The sequence below is a fragment of the Homarus americanus genome, unplaced genomic scaffold (genome assembly GCF_018991925.1).
Source record: "Homarus americanus isolate GMGI-L3 unplaced genomic scaffold, GMGI_Hamer_2.0 scaffold2558, whole genome shotgun sequence".
NCBI lineage: Eukaryota > Metazoa > Arthropoda > Malacostraca > Decapoda > Nephropidae > Homarus > Homarus americanus.
The window spans coordinates 1,475,484-1,496,145 of record NW_024745671.1 but is presented as its reverse complement, the minus strand read 5'-3'; the positions used below and the strand labels follow the sequence as shown (position 1 = coordinate 1,496,145).

The 20,662-nt window shown below is 45.2% G+C and overlaps 1 protein-coding gene across 5 annotated transcripts in view; it reads left to right on the top strand.

Annotated features, from left to right (window-relative positions):
* Window positions 1-20,662, top strand: part of LOC121878735 (sestrin-2-like) — a 73,765-nt gene that overhangs the window by 35,090 nt on the left and 18,013 nt on the right. For 2 of the 5 annotated variants that reach the window (XM_042385088.1, XM_042385090.1), the window contains exons 2-3: window positions 14,719-14,776; window positions 16,613-16,765. In XM_042385088.1, coding sequence (XP_042241022.1) covers window positions 14,774-14,776; window positions 16,613-16,765 — 156 coding nt within the window. In that variant the 5' untranslated portion in view covers window positions 14,719-14,773. Of the gene's footprint in view, window positions 1-14,718; window positions 14,832-16,612; window positions 16,766-20,662 lie in introns of all 5 variants that reach the window. The other 3 variants (XM_042385086.1, XM_042385087.1, XM_042385085.1) reach the window with 2 other exon arrangements.

Sequence of the window (20,662 nt, the reverse complement as noted above, 5' to 3'; positions counted from 1 at the left end):
GTGTGCACATGACCGTATCCTGTTGTAGACTGGTGCACACATTGTACACGCTTCTTGTACAAGTACACGCCGTGTGTGGTGTTCATACCGCATACGTCTTCCTAGTACTACTATAGTATGCGGTCTACAAGATATTTAGGTTAGGTTAGGTTAGACTAAAGATATCTTTGTAGACCGCACGTTATGGTAGCACCGTCTTTTCTCTTTTAAACGTACACATGTTAATACTAAGTACACACACACACACACACACACACACTCCACACATAGTGTACACGCCCCACATGGTATACCCCAGTGGACATGAGAGTGGTCATCATCACACATCTCCAGCTTGCCTAAACAAGACCCCCCACAGCTGATCCCAGATGTAAACAAACATTGAGGCCAAGGACGTATCTATCCACCCCCCTCCCTCCCCCTCCCTCTTCCCAGCTGTTGATGCTGTGTTGGTCGCAAGTTTGGTGTGTGTGTGTGTGTACTTTTAGTGGGTGTTCTGTGTATATCAAGTATATTATGGTAGCTCTATGTTTGTTTGTGAATGTAATTTGGAGTTTTGTGAAGGTGTTGATATTATTCAGAGTACTTACCCAAGCCTAGAGTGTTCTGGTAAGGAAGAGTAGTAGGTTAATACGTGAATACGTACATACTGTACATACATACATGGTGCATACTATGTTAACACAATTTGGAGAGAGTGAGATTTACTTTTTTTTTGGCACCCCCCTAAATCCTTGTGTAAGGTGAAGCGCAGAAGCGTTTACAGCGCCCAACAGGGAAACATGCTAAGTTCATGCTTGCCTCTATGTCTCATGAGTTAAGGGCGTAGAAGCCTGAAGTGTCAGTGGTTTATGTCATCAAGTTATTGGAAGCTCCAACAACTTGTCCCTGAATACGAATTCGCAACTTTCGACTTACAACAGGTACCTACTGTACTGCTAGGTGAACAGGGACTAATGGGGGCTAGGAAGTAAGTCCAAACAACTTCCACCGGCCCGGGAATCGAACCCGTGACATCTCGCTTGCGTTTCTCACTGTATCAGGAAGGGGTTAGTGACCTTCCCTCACGTGGCCAGGACAAAGGGACTGGACGGCAAGACTGAGATAAAGATTAACGTTGAAGGATAGACGGAAAGGGGAAGAGAGGTGGGGGGTGACAATAGGAGAGGGAGAGATAGGGGTATTGTGTGTGTGTGTGAGAGGGGCAAGTAGGTCATTGGTCTCTCTCTCTCTCTCTCTCTCTCTGATGAAAACTTTCTGTACAGTGAGACTTTATCCATCCTGAGAGAGAGAGAGAGAGAGAGAGAGAGAGAGAGAGAGAGAGAGAGAGAGAGACCCCAGCACCCTTGATACGCCTCACTGTAATCCTCGTCAGTATGTAAACAAACATCACCTTTAATTATCTTGTTGGCTTTATCATAGATTAATATTGGTGTGGGGTATTTCCATGTCTCCTCCCCGTTCCCCTCTCCTCCCCCACCTCATGACCCCCTCTCCTCCGTCCTCTTGCCATCTCCCCCACCCCCCTCACCCCCCTCCATCTCCCCCACCCCACCTCCATCATCTCCCACCTCCTCACCCCTCCATCATCTCCCCACCTCCCTCCATCCCTCCATCATCACAATCCTCTATCTCCTCCCCCCTCTTCTATCATCACCCCCCCACCCCTCCTCCTCTCACCATGTCCCCATTTCTCCTCCCCCGACAATCATTGAACACTTAAGATAAACCTCATTGTTAAAACGAAAAGTGATCTTGTGGGCCCCAAATCTTTAATGCCCTTCCCCTCCCCCACCCCCGGATTTATTTATTTGGCTCATTTAAGGAGGCAATCGTTCAAACTGGGGGCCCCATTTTATTGAACCTCGCTTAGTTATCTTCGGTTTCCTGTCGCGTTCAACTCCCGTACTGCCCGAGTCGAGATTCCCCTTAAGTGGTTAGGTTAGATTAGGATAAATTTTGTTAGGTTTAGGTTGGGTTTGGTTAGGTTTAGGTTAAGGTTAAGTTTGGTTAGGTTTAGGTTAGATTAGATTAGATTAGATTAAGTTAAGTTTAGGTAAGATTAGGTTAGGTTTATTTTGTTAGGTATCTCAGGTTAGGTTAAGTACAGTCTTACATTTTTCACTTATACGAAGTTTATTGGCCGTCCGCCCAACACACGCTTCCTTATTCTTGCGTGTGTTAAGAATTTGCAAATTATGTACTCAAGTTTACGAGTCCGGGTGCATTTTATGGTGCCACTTAGACCACCACTAACGCAACAGGACGGATATGGCGGGTTGAATGGTGTCGAAATTGTACTGAGACTCGAACGCAACCGTGTTTTTTTTTTGTTATAGGTTAGGTTATGGCATTCTATTAGGCGGGAAGAAGTGTATTTATCGGGTCTAATTGTATTCTTGGGTTCCGTGTCAATCAAAGCCTGTCAACTTAATCCCCTGTCAACCGAGCCAATGTTAAGTCATTCCCTGTCAACGCAATCCCCTGTCAACTTAAATCCCTGTCAACCCAACCTCTGTCAACTCAACCCTGTCAACTCTCAGTTAAAAATCGCTAAATAAACCAATCATTAGCTTTAAAAAAACACAACTATTATCTGTCTCGCTGTTTCTTGCTATCAGTTTCTTTATTAACTTGTTGACGTTCCAGTACCGACTAGTGTTGAATTTTTATCTCTTGACAAAAGTAGAGTGGGGCGGCCTGAGGTATGGGTCCACTCACGCTCTCCTGATAAGACACACTGCCCCCCTCGCCCCCCCCCCTCCCCCTCTCACTCTCTGTTGGTCTGTGGTGTATAAGGTTACTAGAGTATAAGGTACAGAGTATAAGGTATGGTTTGTACCTTTCCTCTTGCACCTCTTTCTCTCACTCTCTTTCTGCTTCTGAGGACATATTTGTGCAGTGGAGGGGATGGAGTAGGCCATCGTAGCTCTCAGGTTTAGTACATGGAGGCACACGGAGGGGAGGTGGATAAGGAGAGAGAGATGGAGGAGGAGGTTTTAGTGTGAGAGAGGAAGGGAGGAGGTAAGTAGGGAGAAAGGGGGAAATAGAGGAAGGAGGGAAAGATATTAGAGGGATGGGTAAGGACAAGGAAGGAGAAGGGGAAAAGAAGAAATAGAAGGGAGGGGGATAGGGGTCAGAGATTGAGGGAAGGGGGGGGAGAGGTTGTTTATGGGCATTGTATAGGGGGAGGGAAGGGAGGGTAAATGTGCACGCCATGACCCGTGTGTGTGTGTGTGTGTGTGTGTTGGTATACTTGCAGCCTCACATACATCAACACACACAACACGTCAATTCTCCAAGAACGCATTTAACCCCCCCCCGAACGAAAACAACTTGTGACTAACAGTTTCGTATCTCGGGGGTGGGGGTAGAGCAGCACTGTGCATCAACAGATAGTAAGTGTTGGTGCCTGCATGGGAGATAACCCTTATCTCTCCTCAGGGGGGGTCCTGACCTCTCGCCCACCACCCACGTCACACTCTCACCCTGGTACCCTCGAGGGCAATCTCAGCCCGGAGGCGAGGGCCATATGTTTTCGTATTGAAACACCTCAGCAGATTGGTCAGCAAATTCGTTGTCAACACTATATCTCTTATCTCACCCCCTCTCCCTCTCTCTCTCACCTAGTTTATCTTATTATGGTTAGCCCTCTCTTTCTCTCTCTTCTAGCTTATCTTACTGTGGCGGTAACACTCCCCCTGGGTATTTAAGCTCCCTTCGCCCTCACACTCTCCTGTCAAAATCAGGGTTCAGAATGGGGTAGTACTAATTTATTGAGTAACATTAGCCCAGGTAAGAGTTCAGGTGTTGTAGTGATTATTGCCAGGTGGTGAAGGCAGATGGTAATGCCTTGACCTAAATATGATAAAGGTGGACCTAAATGTTATTGAAAATTATCAGTATTGTGGGAGGTATTCGGGTATAAACTTTTAACAGATGTCATTAAGGACTGTGGTATAACGTGTTCACAAATATAATTAATACAAATATTGACAAATACAGGTGAAGACTGGACCTAGTGTGTAGACTACAGGTGTACTACATAATCACCACACACTACCATGTACAGTATAGGGAATAATTAAATCTGTATTCCTGTGGGAGTTGAATTGAGTTAGGTTAGGTTGTAGGTAGATTAGGTCAGGTCATCGTTAGGGTGATTAAACGTGAAATATAACGGGGTGTCTAATCTTCAGGTGAGGCAATATTAGTGTTAATGAATTTGTGTTGTGGTCGTATCTAAAAACATCTCAATTGACTTATATTAATACTTGTTTACCCACTCAGAGACTTGCCTACACCTGCAAGTATTGACGTAACTATTTATTTATATTCATATCTAACATTATCTCGTGTGCTTAAGTCAGGTTTGGTCCTTCGGTTCACAACTTAACTCATACATCAGTAGGTAGTTGCATATTAACTTACATTTTCCAGTACATTATTTTATTACGTCAGTTATTTATTTGATTGATTATTATTATTATTGTTGTTGTTGCCGTTGTTGTTGTTGTTGTTATTATTAATATTGTTGTTGTTGCTGCTGTTGTTATTACTGTTGCTCTTCATATTATTATTATTATTATTATTATTATTATCATTATTATCATTATTTTTATTATCATTATCATTGTTATTATTATTTTTGTCCTTTGTGTTGATCGACCAAGATATCCAACTAAAAACATGACGATAACGGTATGGTGGAGTCCCAGTGGATATTACAGTTAGGCAACTATTTCACTCTCCCCTGTTGGACTCCCTGACCCGACAGTGACTGATTTTACGGTCTCGAACCTAACCTAACATTATGAGTTTGTTTAGTGTCTTAGGCCCCAATTTTGATGGGCCCTAACCTTAATGGGGTCCGTATATATATAAGGGTATATTTTGACACTAGTTTGGGTAACACTCTGTCTAGTTTGGGTAAGTCTGTTTAGTTTGGGTGACAGTCTAGTTTGGATAAAAGTCTCGTTTGGGTAACAGTCTAGTTTGGGTAACAGTCTGTCTAGTTTGGATAACAGTCTAGTTTGGGTGACAGTCTCGTTTGGGTGACAGTCTACAGTAGTTTGGGTAAGTCTCGTTTGGGTAACAGCCTGTCTAGTTTGGGTAACAGCCTGTCCAGTTTGGGTAACATTCTGTCTAGTTTGGGTAACAGCTTGTCTAGTTTGGGTAACAGCCTGTCTAGTTTGGGTAAAGGCCTGTCTAGTTTGGGTAACAGCCTGTCTAGTTTGGGTAACAGCCTGTCTAGTTTGGGTAACAGCCTGTCTAGTTTGGGTAACAGCCTGTCTAGTTTGGGTAACAGCCTGTCTAGTTTGGGTAACAGCCTGTCTAGTTTGGGTAAAGGCCTGTCTAGTTTGGGTAACTGTCGAGTTCGGGTACACTTTAGTTCGGGCACAGAAGAGTTCGGTTAGTCTCAGTATTGTTCTCTCTGTATTGCAGCGTATGTGAAGTAGTTGAATGCTTTCTCACATTCCTGCTTTGAGATGGAAGAGGAAAAAACCACATACGGGATGATTGAAAGTGGAGGGTGGGACGGAAGGGGGAGGGTGGCGCGGTCTGTGGTCCTCCGCGCACCACCATGGGGCTGGGTGGTGCGGCTGGAGTGCTCTTTGTTCCTAGCCACACTTACGCCACTTGAATCAATATGGTGTAAGGGAGCTGGGCGGGCTGGGGATGATGGTGGCTGTCCTGCCTGCCTGCCTGCCAAGCCAGCTGTCTCTGCTGCTTTGTCTTGTCCTTCACATATTTTTACATCCATCTACTGCTTGTTTGTAATTTGTTCTTATCAACATTTCGGTCGAACTTGTTTCGTGAGATATCCGGTATGATGCATTTCCATTTTTTATGTTTTAATGACTGAGTCATACATGACATTACTTGATATACGTATATCGGATTAATGTACATTGAAAAGCGTTTATTTGCTTACGTTTAAAACAACCAAATGAATCCCGAGAATATATATAGTATAATGTAATATCCTACGGCACGTGGAGTCGTATGATATTGTCGACGTGCCATTGGTCAACTCCACATTCCTCGATGACGTCAAGCCTGTTGGAAGCGGTGATTGGCGAGTTGGGAGGGCGTGTTTGGCAACATGTGCTTCTGTTAGGGTGAGTTGGCGGGCTCTACCTACTGTATATCCTCGCCAGCTAAATGTAAAGTTGAGCTGGTTTGTTTAACATTTGTATTATATTGTTTTAGTATTATCAGGGAAGAGGTGTTTACTTTATACACCGGTAAGGGCTGAAATAAAGTTGTTTCGTTATATAAAATAGTGTGTTATACCACACCCAGTCCAGGGAATACAAAACAACACCTGGGTGAAGTTGGTGTTCCTTCAGTTGTAAACAGCCGCGAGCGATGTCCCCTTAAACTGATTTTTATTCCCTTAGTTCAACCATTCGGTAAAGCAGTGTGCTACGTTACTCTCCCACACCCTATTATTACCTACACAATATTAGACAATACTCATTATCAAAATAAACCCTGAAAGACTATTTAATCTTAAGCAAAACGAACAAGAGCTTCACAACACACAAAAGATACAATCAATGTGTATCACGTGAGGTGCACTTGGCTTACCACTGTACCCAGGTTTTATGAAGTTATATCAACTAAGTTAACTTCACAGGGTCACTCTGGTGGATCCCTAATAGAGACGGCGGGAGCATTACGTAACGTGGAGGAGGAGGAGGAAGCCCGGGTAGGAAAAATGGAACCTGTAGGTAATGTGATACAACTGACTCTTAGGCAACCGCGAAGAGGCAGTTCAGGCCACGTGCATATCTTTATAATCTTTTCCTTGCTGTGTTTTATAGGATCACTTTACATGTATGTCTGTCTGTATGTATGTATATGTATTTATGTGTGTATAGGAGTTCACACGCTTAAAACTGGAGTGTATGTATGTACGTATAGGAGACGAAGTACCATGCATCATCTTGGAAGCAATCAGATCTCTCAGTGGTCACCTTACTGACTAGCACGAGAGGGATTTTCGAGAAGACCCAAGCTACACTTTTTGTTTTTCATTTTCCATTACGCACCCTTTAATGCCTGTACGCCCCCTTAAGCTACTGTACTCACGCATGTGAACTTGTAAATTGTTTCTACATATAAAAAGAAAATTGGTTATTCTATTTTCCTTCTAATAATTGCTTCTGTGGGTCGTTTAAAGTTTTATTTTAAACCTTGGGACGTGGTACTAGGTTCATGGCACTAGGTTCGTGGTACTAGGTTCATGGTACAAGGTTCATGGTACTAGGTTCGTGGCACTAGGTTCATGGCACTAGGTTCATGGCACTAGGTTCATGGTACTAGGTTCGTGGTACTAGGTTCATGGCACTAGGTTCATGGCACTAGGTTCATGGCACTAGGTTCGTGGTACTAGGTTCGTGGTACTAGGTTCATGGCACTAGGTTCGTGGTACAGGTTCGTGGTTTTCATGGCACTAGGTTCACAAGGTTCATGGCACTAGGTTCGTGGGTACAAGGTAGGTCAGTGGCACCAGGTTCATGCACAGGTTCGTGGCACTAGGTTCGTGGTACAGGTTCGTGGTACAAGGTTCATGGCACTAGGTTCGTGGTACAGGTTCGTAGGTACTAGGTTCGTGGTACAAGGTTCATGGCACTAGGTTCATGTGTGTACAATGGTTCGTTCAGGTTCATGGCACTAGGTTCGTTCGTGGTACAAGGTTCATGGCACTAGGTTCGTGGTACTAGGTTCATGGCACTAGGTTCATGGCACTAGGTTCGTGGCACTAGGTTCGTGGCACTAGGTTCGTGGCACTAGGTTCGTGGTACTAGGTTAACATTGTATACGTATAGTTCTGTGAGGCTATATAATGTTAAGGAGATGTTAAAATTCTTATTATATAACTAATAAAATACCTCCAGTCGCGTTAAACTTAGGTAATTTGAGTGTTACATAAGGTTTACAATGGTCACGTGATGCTGGTGCACTCTACCCCGGGCTGCTGCTAGAACATTGTCAGATAACATGTGATGGTGGTTATGGTGGTAGTAGTGGTGGTGAGGAGGAGGAGGGTGGTGGTGGGGGTGGTAGTGATGGTGGTGAGGAGGGTGGTAGTGGTGGTGGGGGTGGTAGTGGTGGTGAGGAGGGTGGTATTGGTGGTGAGGAGGGTGGTGGTGGTGGTGGGGAGGGTGGTAGTGTGGTGGTGGTAGTGGTGGTGAGGAGGGTGGTGGTGGTGGTGAGGAGGAGGGTGGTGGTGGTGAGGAGGGTGGTGGGGGTGGTAGTGGTGGTATTGGTGAGAGGGTGGTGTGGTGGTGAGGAGGGTGGCAGTGGTGGTGACGAGGGTGGCAGTGGTGGTGACGAGGATGTCAGCGGTGGTGACGATGGTATTAGTGGTGGTGACTATGGTGGTAGTGACGATGGTGGTAGTAGTGGTGACGATGGTGGTAGTAGTGGTGACTATGGTGGTAGTGACGATGGTGGTAGTAGTGGTGACGATGGTGGTAGTAGTGGGAACACCTGGTACCTGCACCTCCCTCTGACATAGGGACCTGCACCTCCCTCTGACATAGGGACCTGCACCTCCCTCTGACATAGGGACCTGCACCTCCCTCTGACATAGGGACCTGCACCTCCCTCTGACATAGGGACCTGCACCCCCCTCCATAGGGACCTGCACTCCCTCTGACATAGGGACCTGCACCTCCCTCTGACATAGGGACCTGCACCCCCCTCTGACATAGGGACCTGCACTCCCTCTGACATAGGGACCTGCACCTCCCTCTGACATAGGGACCTGCACCTACCTCTGACACACCGACCCGTAGCGTGAGGTGAGCTTTAATATATACCGGATCTAGTAAAGACAGGCTTATGTAACCCAGTAACCGGTTAATAGGGATAAATATGCCTCGGTAACCGGTTAATAGGGTTTTCTCTCTTACATTATGCACAAAATTATTAAAATCGATTTAGTATAATGTAAAAATCCCGTAGATAGAGTTTTACATAACGCCATCAATCAATGACTAGGATAACATTAGCCAATCACAACCTTATGTTGGTTACTAGGGCCAATCAGCGCCTAAGTTTGGTGATGAGGACCAATCAACGCCTTAGCTCGGTCACGAGGGACAATCACAGCATTAGCTAGATAGTTTAACCCTTTTAGCTGAATAAAGGCGGCTGGCGTTAGCCAGAATAAAATATCTAAGGGATACTTTGTCCTCAAAAGGGTTAAGTGAGATTATTGTGTGTGTATGTGTTTGTAGTCCTTTACGAGGGGGCCGTCAGTGTTGTCAAGCTACACACACCTGTGTAGGTACGTATGCTGCCCCCTCCTCCCACCTGGCATGACTCACAGCTCACTCACGTCAGCTCACCCCAACACTGCCACCACTAAGTTAACACATAATAACACGTCCTCACCCTAACACAGCCATCAAGTTAACTCGGCTCCACCTCCAGCAGATGACAGCACCAAGCGTTCATCCCCACCTAGCAGTCACATGATTGTGGAAGCTTCGCCAGACGAATAAGTGCGTCTCCTTCCACTTTCCCTCACCTTGTAGTAACGCGTTAATATAAGCTTCGCCAGACGAACCTTCACCTCACATTTGCTTGTTGTGGTGCTGGAATTAATATCCTCAGTGGTTTGAATAGCCACGTGAAAGCTGAAAGAACTGCCATGATAATGAGACGCAGTTAACCCCTTGAGGACGATGAATAAAACCTCTGGAGGACGATGACTTCAGGCCAACATTCGACACGTCAATAGTAATTATTTTTATTCATGTTTAAACAGTGTGGGCGTGTTGTTGTTGTTGTGGTAGTGGTGGTGGGTTCAGAAGGTTATATGAATCATAATAAATTTATTTGTCACCAGTGTTTTGGGTGTTGGAGGTGATTAAGGTGTTTATTTGATGTTTCTGGCGAGTGTAGAAAGTTGGATTATGTCCAGGAGATCTCGAGATGTGAATGGTTATCTGTTTAGTAAAGATGTTTTGTGTGTGTGTGTGTGTGTGTGTGTGTGTGTGTGTATTAGCTATCAAACACCATTACCATCACTGTCACCATCACCCATTACCACCATCACCCATTACCACCAGCAATGTGTTCCTAGCACGGTGGTGGTGGTGGTGGAGGTAGTGTTGGTGTTGCCAGTGCTGTGTAATGATCAGATGCCAGTGAGGTATACCGTGCCAAACCACACCTGTCTCCTCGAGCTATCCTCCCACGTTCCCCCACCACCACTTGAACCTTATGGTAGCAGGCAGGTAGGTAGATCTCTCCATCACACCTGACGGTAAAAACAATTTCGTGTAGAAGTGTCACGTAGAGAGGGAGGAGGGGAAGAAGAAGGAGAGGGGGAAGGAAGGAAGGAAGGACATACCGGTAGTCCTTCCTAACTTAAGGATGGGAAGGGAAATGAAAGGGAGGAGGGATTCACACGCCTTCGTTACCTGGGAGGGGAGTGGGGGGGACTCACACCACGTCTTCACCTGTTTACACTGCGAACTTTAACATACACACACTGTCGTCAACACTATGTTTTGGTGTCAACACAAGACTTCAGGATTGAGTGCATGGATCGCTGGCCTCTCTCCTTCACATCTGGCCGGGGATTGTTGTGTTGTGTTAGACAGACAGACAGACAGAGACACGTGTGTTCTCCATGACCCCCACAGGTACACAGTATAAACGGAGGTGGAGAGAGGGGGGGGAAGGGAGAGAGGAGGGGGATGGGGGGACTTTATTTAAAGATGGATTGATGTGAGTGACCTTTGGTAGCTGGGGGGTCGGCTGGATAAATGGATGGATGGATAGATATTTGGATGGGTGACAGACAGACAGATAGACAGGAAGACAGACAACCGTATTACTAATATGACAATAGAAGAATAAGCTAAATACAACCTAACCTCATGAATATGTATGTATGTATTTAGTGACGACCTTTATTAGATCATATTTAACTGCGGATTGACTCGCTTTTGTGAGGCTACCGGATTGGTCGGGTGGGGAGGGAGGGAGGGGGGGGTAGAGTGGGTTAATAGGGAGGGTTAGTGGAGGAGCCGTTGAGTGGGTTAGTGGGGGAGTCGTTGAGTGGGTTAGTGGGGGAGTCGTTGAGGGGTTAGTGGGGAGCCGTTGAGTGGGGTTAGTGGGGAGAGTGGGTTAGAGCCGTTGAGAGTCGTTGAGTGGGTTAGTGGAGCCGTTGAGTGGGGGGAGTTAGTGGGGGAGTCGTTGAGTCGGTTAGTGGGGGAGTCGTTGAGTCGGTTAGTTAGTCGCTGAGTGGGGTTAGTGGGGGAGTCGTTGAGTCGGTTAGTGGAGGAGTCGTTGAGTCGGTTAGTAGGGGGGAGTCGTTGAGTGGGTTAGTAGGGGGAGTCGTTGAATGCGTTAGTGGTGGTCGTAGAGTGCGTTAGTGGGAGTTGTAGAATGATAACCTCCAATTTCTCCCCAATAAGCCAAATATCCTCCCCTTCTCCCCCGCTATTCCTCCCCTTCTCCCCCACTATTCCTCCCCTTCTCCCCCACTATTCTCCCCTTCTCCCCCACTATTCTCCCCTTCTCCCCCAGTCCTGTGCCTCTACTGTAGCTCCCTGAAGTACCTACTGTAGACTGTGTGTGTGTTTCCCCTCTGCTAATACGGCCAGTGAACTCTGTCGGATCCTTCCCTGCACGTGGGTGTGTTTTATCTCCGTTTGTTTTGATACTCTGAGAAGCAGCTGTGTTTTTTGTTTTATTTATCCCCGATATAGTGATGGGGGGTGTGTTTGGGAGTGGGGTGTGTTGATGAGAGGGAAAGAGGAGTGGGGTGTGTTGATATGAGGGAAAGAGGAGTGGGGTGTGTTGATATGAGGGAAAGAGGAGTGGGGTGTGTTGGTGAGAGGGAAAGAGGAGTGGTGTATGTTTGGGTGTGAGGAGTGGTAGTGGTGTGAGAGGGAGAGTGGTGTGAGAGGGAGTGGTGTGATCATGTACCATGTTAGTCAGAGAGGACGTGACGTCATTTCCAGATCAAAACGTACAGTGTGTGTGTGTGTGTTGTGCGTGTGTGTGTGTGTGTGTGTGTGTGTGTGTGTGTGTGTGTGTGTGTAGTGTGCGCGTGTGTGTTGGTTTTATAACTACGTTGTTTATTTGTTTGCTTGGTCTATTATTGTTTTTTTCTTAACTTAATATATTATTTATTTATATATGTTTTTTTTTTCTTCATCAATGGGTGTTGGGTTGTGTGTTGGCTCACAGTCTACCAGTTTTTTATATTGTGTGTGTGTGTGTGTGTGGGTGTGTGTCTGTCTGTCTGTGTTTGTATCTGTTTTAGCGGTTGATCTCTCTCTCTCTCTCGCAAGGGGGTGAGGGGTAAGCAAGAGGTTGATGTCAAGGGCTGTGGCAACTCATGGCAGGACAGGTGAGGGGAGGGAGGGGGCTGTTTAGCTGTCAGGCAGGTGTCAGGATAAAGGGGGGTTGGCAGAAGGGGTGATTGGGGGAAAGGTGAGAGAAGGGGGCGGGTTAGGGAAAAGGGAGGGTGGGTTAAGGGAGAGGTGAGAGACGAGGGAAGGACGAGAGAGAGAGGGAGGGAGGGAGGGGGGGATACACACACACACTGGTTCGATATAAACATGCATACATAACCATACTCTCTCTCTCTCTCACTCTCAGCGTGCATACATAGTACCTGTTGGAAGGGCCGCCCTCATCTTGCCCTAAATATTGATTTTCTTCTCTACACCACGGGGGGGGCGGGGGCTGAGGCCTACGCGTATCTCCCTTTGTCACGAAGAAACTAAAGGTGCATTTGGGAAGGTCTCTCTCTTTTTCTCTTTTCTACCCACGTGACCAGGTAACATGATCACCTGTTATCAGTATTTAATCAGGTGTTTATCAGTTGACTCGGTGCCCTTTATCCTTACTCCCTGGGTTTTCCCTCCGTTAACTTCCCTTATCATGTCGGTCAAGACCTCTCATACCTTATATTAAATACGTTCGGGAGAGAGAGAGAGAGAGAGAGAGAGAGAGAGAGAGAGATTTATGGATAATTGGATAGACAGTTAGAGGACCGGATAGATGCATTAAGATCATCAGGATAGTTAGGTAAGGACGTTTGAAAGACTGGATAGTTGCATTAAAGTGGGTGGGCAGGATAGTTGGATAGGGAGGCAGGGAGGGGTTGCCAACTATGTGTCAGGGAGTCAATAAAAGGGAGAGATGAGTTGTCAACAAGGATGTGGGAGGCCCAGTAGTGTACCAAAATGGGAGGGGGGGAAGCTGCCAGGGAGAGGGTATGAAGGGGGGAGCTGCCAGGGGAGGGAAGGGAGAGAGCTGCCAGGTAGAGAGAGGGAAGGAGGGGAGGGGACAGCTGCCAGGGAGAGGGGGGAAGGGGGCCTGCCAGGGAGGGAGGGAAGGGGGAGGGGAAGCTGCCAGGGGAGAGAGGGGAGGAGGGGACAGGGGAGAGAGGGGAGGACAGCTACCAGGGGAGAGAGGGAAGGGAGGGGACAGCTGCCAGGAGAAAGGGAAGGGAGGGGACAGCTGCCAGGGGAGAGAGGGGAAGGAGGGGACAGCTGCCAGGGAGAGAGGGAAGGGAGGGGACAGCTGCCAGGGGAGAGGGAGGAGGGAGGGGGGGAGGGGGACAGCTGCCAGGGAGAGAAGGAAGGGAGGGGGACAGCTGCCAGGGATTGCCATGGTATGAAGGGGGGGAGCTGCCAGCTGCCAGGGAGAGAGAGGGAGGAGTGCCAGGATTGATGGTATGAAGAGCTGCAAGGGAGGGAGGAGTGAAGGGGGAGAAGGGAGTCCAGGGAGAGATGGAGGGAAAGCGTAAGAGAGGAGAGAGAAAACGTACGTACGTACGTGTGTGTGTGTGTGTGTGTTCCGGGTGCATCTGGCGAGGATAAACAGAGTCAGCTGTACGGGGATGGTAAATCCTCTGGTACACGTTTAATTATAGCTCCAGATTATACTTTTAGCTCTGGTTTAGCTTACCTCTTTTAGTAGTACAGTTTTAGCTGGGATATATACTTTAAGCAATTGGTTTAACTCTGAGCTTTGGTTTCGATTTAGCTGTGGTATAATTTGACTATTTCCTGGCTTGGTTTAATCTCTACAGGTGATTTATGTTTAGTATAGGTTTAATTAAATCACCCTTGAATTATACATCGCGTTTATTAATCTATTTTGTATTCATGGACATAAACATCTGTAGCGAGCAGAACAGGTGTCTTGATGCATGACTTATACCTGTGTAATAAGTGTTCAGTTTTACACGTGCACTACCACCACCACCACCACCACACAAGTGTTCACATTACACCTGCCCTCAAACTCTAAATGGTATTTTTATATGTATGTATGTGTGTACACTAACCAGGGTTACAAGTGCACTTACATGTCCTTAATTGGTTATTCCATATCTACAGTACGTATAGTCCCATTCACTAGTGCGTTTACAGGGGCTCGTCAGGTTTTGTGCAGTGTGGGAGCCCTGTGTTTGTTTGCATTCGACAGAGAGAACCTCGCAATAGTAAACACTATGGAATCAAATTTGTGGAATGTTTTTATGAGGACCTGTAAACTCACTAGTGAAGGGGACTGTACATACTTCTAATAAGGTTTAAAAATACACGTACATGACCGTAGCTGGTGTTACATATCCACGTACACTCTCCTAACCAGGGTTACAAATTCACGTACCCAATTGTTACCGGTTCACGTACTAACGGTGGTGTTCTTTTGTGTTCCTTACAGACGTCCGTGACGGTCCGTGGCGTCCACCCTGGCTGACCATCCCTCACCCATTTCCATGGTAACGACGTAACCAGAGTAATACCATGACAACAACGCCATCCATTGTAATCATGGTAACATTCTCTCACTAACTCACTCATGGTTGGGTTTCCGGGGTAACGTAATCTACAGGTATAATGTAACAAATGTAACAGTAGAGTATTTATCATTGTAAATATTAAGTTTCGTAACCAAGGTAGCAATGTTTACGATGCAATCTTATTGTTTACCTTTGATAACAATACGTACTTTGGTAAATAATGGTTGAGTCTGGATGTTCTCTGTACAGTAACCATGGTAAAGGTATGTTTAATCACCATGGTAACTACACGGTGTACTTACTCTCTTGGGTTGATATAGTTGTTTTTGTTTTTTCCTCCCGTTACCATGAATAGTTTTGTTCACAGAATATTTGCGAGAGGTGACTGATTTATTCTTAACTAAACTTAAGCACGGGTGTTTTTTTTTTCTTCCTGCTGTTTTGTCTTGATTGTCGACCCTTTTGAGATGGAATTTGTAAACTCCATCATGTTATTGCAGTACATTAATTGACCATCTCAAGTGTTATTCAGAACCACAGATTTTTTGCCCATAAATATTGATAGAAGTACAGATTTAAATATAAAGTACAGGTAAAGTAGTAATTTCTCGGTGACCTGAAGATTAGACACTCTCAGCTTATTCCACCTGAAGAATAGACACCCCACCTTATTCCACCTGAAGATTAGACACTCCCAGCTTATTTCACCTGAAGATTAGACACTCCCAGCTTATTTCACCTGAAGATTAGACACTCCCAGCTTATTTCACCTGAAGATTAGACACTCCCAGCTTATTTCACCTGAAGATTAGACACTCCCAGCTTATTTCACCTGAAGATTAGACACTCCTGGGGAAAAATCCTGACCAAGTTGAGGCTTTGAGCACGAACCGTAAAAAATTCCCCACACCGGGACATTATCAACGAGCTTTTAAGAATTCCCCTCGATGTTCTGGGGGAATTTTAGCATTATGGGAGTACACTATTTTCTCAGTCTTAATTTAGTATAGAAGTGGACTGAAGGCTTCGGTGTTATGAACTTGGAATTGTATCGTGACGTAATAATAATAATAAACTGTAGTACTGTATCGGCTTGTTGACTCTGTATGAAGCAGTTTGTTTACACCTAACCATTATTATGAAACGTGTATCTGTCCAACGCATATTTGAGCGTAAACTGAAAATTGTGTTGTCAGTATTGTTGTTATTGTTTACTTTGTGTCTGTTTAAATGTCAGTGAGGAAATATATCCAGATTAAAGGGTTGTATTTCACCCCTGTTGCAATGTTAACTTTCGTAGTTGTTAAGTGGACTGAGGTAATTTATCCATGCGATATACTGTAGACTGAAGTTGTGAAGTCTGACGAGGACTTTTGACGAATCTCATAAGTCTTCAGGAATCATATGAATATTAAATTCCACTTAGTTTATTTCACCTGATGAGTAAATACCCTAACGTTTACCTAACCTAACTTAACCTAACCAAGCTAAGCTATTCTAACATAACTTAACCTAACCTAGTCGAACCTAACCTAACGTAACCTAGCCTAACCCACTTCAACGTATCCTATCCTCCCCCCATCCCCATGTAGCGTTAAGGAGTTTAATATCAGGTGAAATAAACTAGTGGGTGTCTAATCTTCAGGTGATCCGTCTTAACATCATATTATTTTGTACTGGGGACTTGTAGGGTCAGTCAGTCGGGCAAGTAGGTAGGTAGGTATAGGTTCGGCTTGACCTTCATTGTGATAGAGTAAAAAGGGAGGTCATGATATAAAAACCTTGACCTGTGTTGACCTTTTTGTTATGTTTCAGGGTCATCTTGGCCTGGCCTGTGAAGGCGACAGTGTGGAGCACATGCTGGCAGATCACCCCACCTACCTCGAGTCCTTCTCCAGGCTCCACCACGAGCTGTTGTCTGGTGATGGACCCCTACCACAATCCCTCCGTCGATACGTCGCCATCATGGTAGGTTCTCTTATTTATGATGCCATTATTGCAGGTTCTCTCTTGTTTATGATGCCGTCATTGTAGATCCTCTCTTGTTTATGGTGCCATCATGTGGTAGACCTTATAAACATGGTGCCATCATGGTATAGGTCCTGTTGACATCCCCAACATCCCCTTACACCGATGTGGTCTGTGTTTTCTCCATATCTCCCGAGTGTCATTATGGCGAGATGAAAAGATGGCGTCGAATTTGCACTGAGACTCGACCTTGCCTGGAAAAAAAGTTACACGTTTGGTCCTTCCCTGTGCAGCCTTACGAGAGAAAAAAAGGTACATCATAAAATTACAACTTTTGAACTCGTTGAATATCTAGTGCCTGGGGGGTGCCAAACAGGGAGGGGGGGCTATTCTGGGTGACCTCGTCCTTGGTATTGGCACTCTCACTCCTCCTTTACACACACACACACACACCTGCCTTTACTCTCACATACACACCCACCTGTCGTACATTATTGCCTTCTACCCTCTCCCCCCCCCACCCTCTCCCCCCTCCTCCTCAATATCGTCACTCACTTGTCGCTCATTATGGCACCCATCTTTCGCACTTCATCAACCGACTTTTCGCACATCACCCACGTATCGCACTTTATGCTCCACCTTTCGCACTTTATGCCGCAAATTTCTCACCTTAATCGTTTTGCTTTCGCACATTATGTCACCCACCTATTACCCCTTTGTACATCTTCTTTCCGTCCACTTATCACCGTCCACCTGTCGCACATTACAGCCCACTTTGTCATGAGCTTTCTTGGTACTCTTAACACACTCTTGGTACTCTTGACACACTCTTGGTACTCTTAACACACTCTTGGTGCTCTTAACACACTCTTGGTACTCTTGACACACTCTTGGTACTCTTGACACACTCTTGGTACTCTTGACACACTCTTGGTACTCTTGACACACTCTTGGTACTCTCACACTGCCGTAGACCATAATACAGCAGGCAGTATTTAGCTGCCGGCATCACTTATATTGTTCTCTGTCACCCCCACATAACCCCCCCCCCCTCCACATATTATATCATGAAGGGATATACCTACCGACTTCCCTCCCTTTCTCCCTCCCAAAGAACTATAATCATATGTATTACGCTATTATTTTAGACCTATAATCACCCCTTGTTTACAGGAAAGATTATAGCTTAATTCCTGTTACTATATTTGTAATGCCATTGGGTTTTGTCTTGTATAATTAGTGTTTTCGGTAATTTGTGTTATTAATGGATGCGAGTAATGAGTTGGGCGCCTTTGAATACTGGTACGTGAGGATTAGGTTAACTTAGGGGCCAATTATAATCAGTCTTTTTTTTAATGCGGATTGGCATGCGTGTAATTTCGGGGATATAAGCACTTAAGATTCCAGGCAATCATTACTACTGCTTAGCGAGTTCCAAGATTGTGATTGGTTGATGTGCAGACAACATAAATGACACGGGAGATTCCATTCACTGTTTGGCCACCTGGCAAGAGGCTTTCTATATACAGTATTTCAGAACCAAAGAGACAAAACACCCAGTTAATTCCAGGGTTTTGAAGAGTCAAGTAAACCGACACACTCCTCATGTTAGTTATGTTACGAGTTGGGGATTTAGAATATAGTTAAAAGTCTACCCAGATCCCAACAGGCAACAACAATAAAAAAACAAAGACAATCGGACTATAAAAGGGTAGACAAAGGATGCGAGTTTTTGTTGTGTATAATAAAGTACCTTAAATTCCTTAACAAAATATTCATCTTTATATAATTTACCCTTAACCATACTTAACCTAAACATACGCAACATTGGCTTAACAGTATATACATGTTTATACAACAATTTGAAGCAAGTGGACGCTGGGAGGCAATATAGGATAACAAATACTTAAGTGCTGAGCTGAGATGTCTGACGAGTAAGGCTGAGTATTGAAGAAGATGGTAGGTAGTCACTGTGCCGTAGGTTTCCAGGATAGGTGATCCTAGTGTGGTCACTTCCCAGAGTGAACTGAACTCTCCTCGATCTGGAGCTGATGAGGAAGACTTGGAGGAGGTGAGGCAACAACCAGGATATGGAGAAGGGAAACCCCGGAGTGGTAACTAAGACAAGTCATACTCGGGTTTCGTCCCTAGATGGCGTTGCTCGTAGTGCTGGGTGGTAGATCATGACAATAGATGGCGTGGTTCGTAGTGCTGGGTAGGTAGATCATGACAATTGATGGCGTGGTTCGTAACAGTTATGTCTGGGATTCAATATATTTGGCAGCCAGTTATAGCCTGATACATTCCTGGGTTATGAGTGGTTGCCGAGGAGGTAGACTGCCGCGCTCCTTGAGGGCGTCAACATGCGGAAGATTCCATTTATTTTCTCGACAGTCACAACCACCACCTGGTGCATTCCACAGCTGCGGTTGTTGTTGTTGTTGCTAAATATAAACTCTTGCTTTTTTTACAAGTAGAACACTGAGAGATATGAATGTTACAAAAGTGCTGTTGTTTAATATACACCGAGGCGTCCCCTTGCCAACGACTGCAGATATTTCAAGTAGGGTAATTTGAACTGCTGGGAAGGTTTTATGATATATAGAGAACTGTGTCAGGGAGTTCCTCAGTGTGCACGATAAATACACGAAGATGACTTACACTTATGGACCTGTCATAACCTCCTGGATGCTGTGAGTGGGACAGCCTGTAGGTTAACTCTCCCAACTTATTTCACCTCATGATTAAAAACTCAGCCACTATCTGGGAGATTAGGTTAGATAAGGTTTATTTAGCTTAGGTAATTTCGGGTCATGTTTGGGTAGGTTAGATTAGTTTAGGATAGGTTAGGTTAGGTCAGGATAGCGTTCAGATGTTTAATCATTAGGTGACCCTTAGTGCGAGTCCTTCTCCCCACCCCCCAAAAAAACAATGCAGGAATATTACACAAACAACAGTAAGTCATAAAGTGTCACAACCTCCAGCTGACAGTCCACACCAGGGAGATGAGTGGGTTGGTGGTGGTATGAGTGGTATTGTGGCCACGGCGGGCCTGGTGGTGGTATGAGTGGTAGTGTGGCCACGGCGGGCCTGGTGAAGTGGGGGGAGTGGTAGTGTGGCCACAGCGGGCTGGTGGCGGTCAGGTGGTGGTGTTTTTTTCGTGGTGTGGCGCCAACTAGTCGCCAGTGAGAGGCGGACACAGCCAGCCCTACACTGGGTCAAGGTTGTCCAGGAGGCGACCACCACATAATAAATACTTACGGCATATGCCTACCTTGTTGGGCACCTGCTGAGACCTGTACTGGTATTCCTTCTTTAGTGTAAGTGAGACGGTTTTTATAAACTGAAAACGACGAAACTGAAACAACGGATTGTAGAGTAACCTTAAGAATTACCCCTTAATGAAAGTGAATTTGTACCGAAATGTTGTAAGAAAGTAAAATTTAACAGCATAAGAAGTTTATATTAGTAATAACCACTACAACAACAATGATGATAATAATAACAATAATAATAACCAAAAAATAATAACAAGCAACGACAAAATTATAATAATAATAATGAAAATAATAATAACGGTTAACTCATTTGATCGTGATAAAAAACTTAAGATATCCTTGGAAATAACCTTTTATGGATATATTATACAAAAACAAAAATATCTCCCATATATATATAGGCTGTTGTACACAAATCTTATGCATAATTTTGTGTAGACAATAGTTTATTTATTTTTTATTAAACTTGATGTGAGAGGACAGATCCTGGAATATACAACTGCGGTAAGAAATTTGCAGTAGTGAGTCGGTGAGTCAGTCATCTACGTCAGTGATCTGATCCAGTCAAGTCACTTGAGTTGTCAGGCAGTCACTCGGTGACTCATTTACTCATTTAACT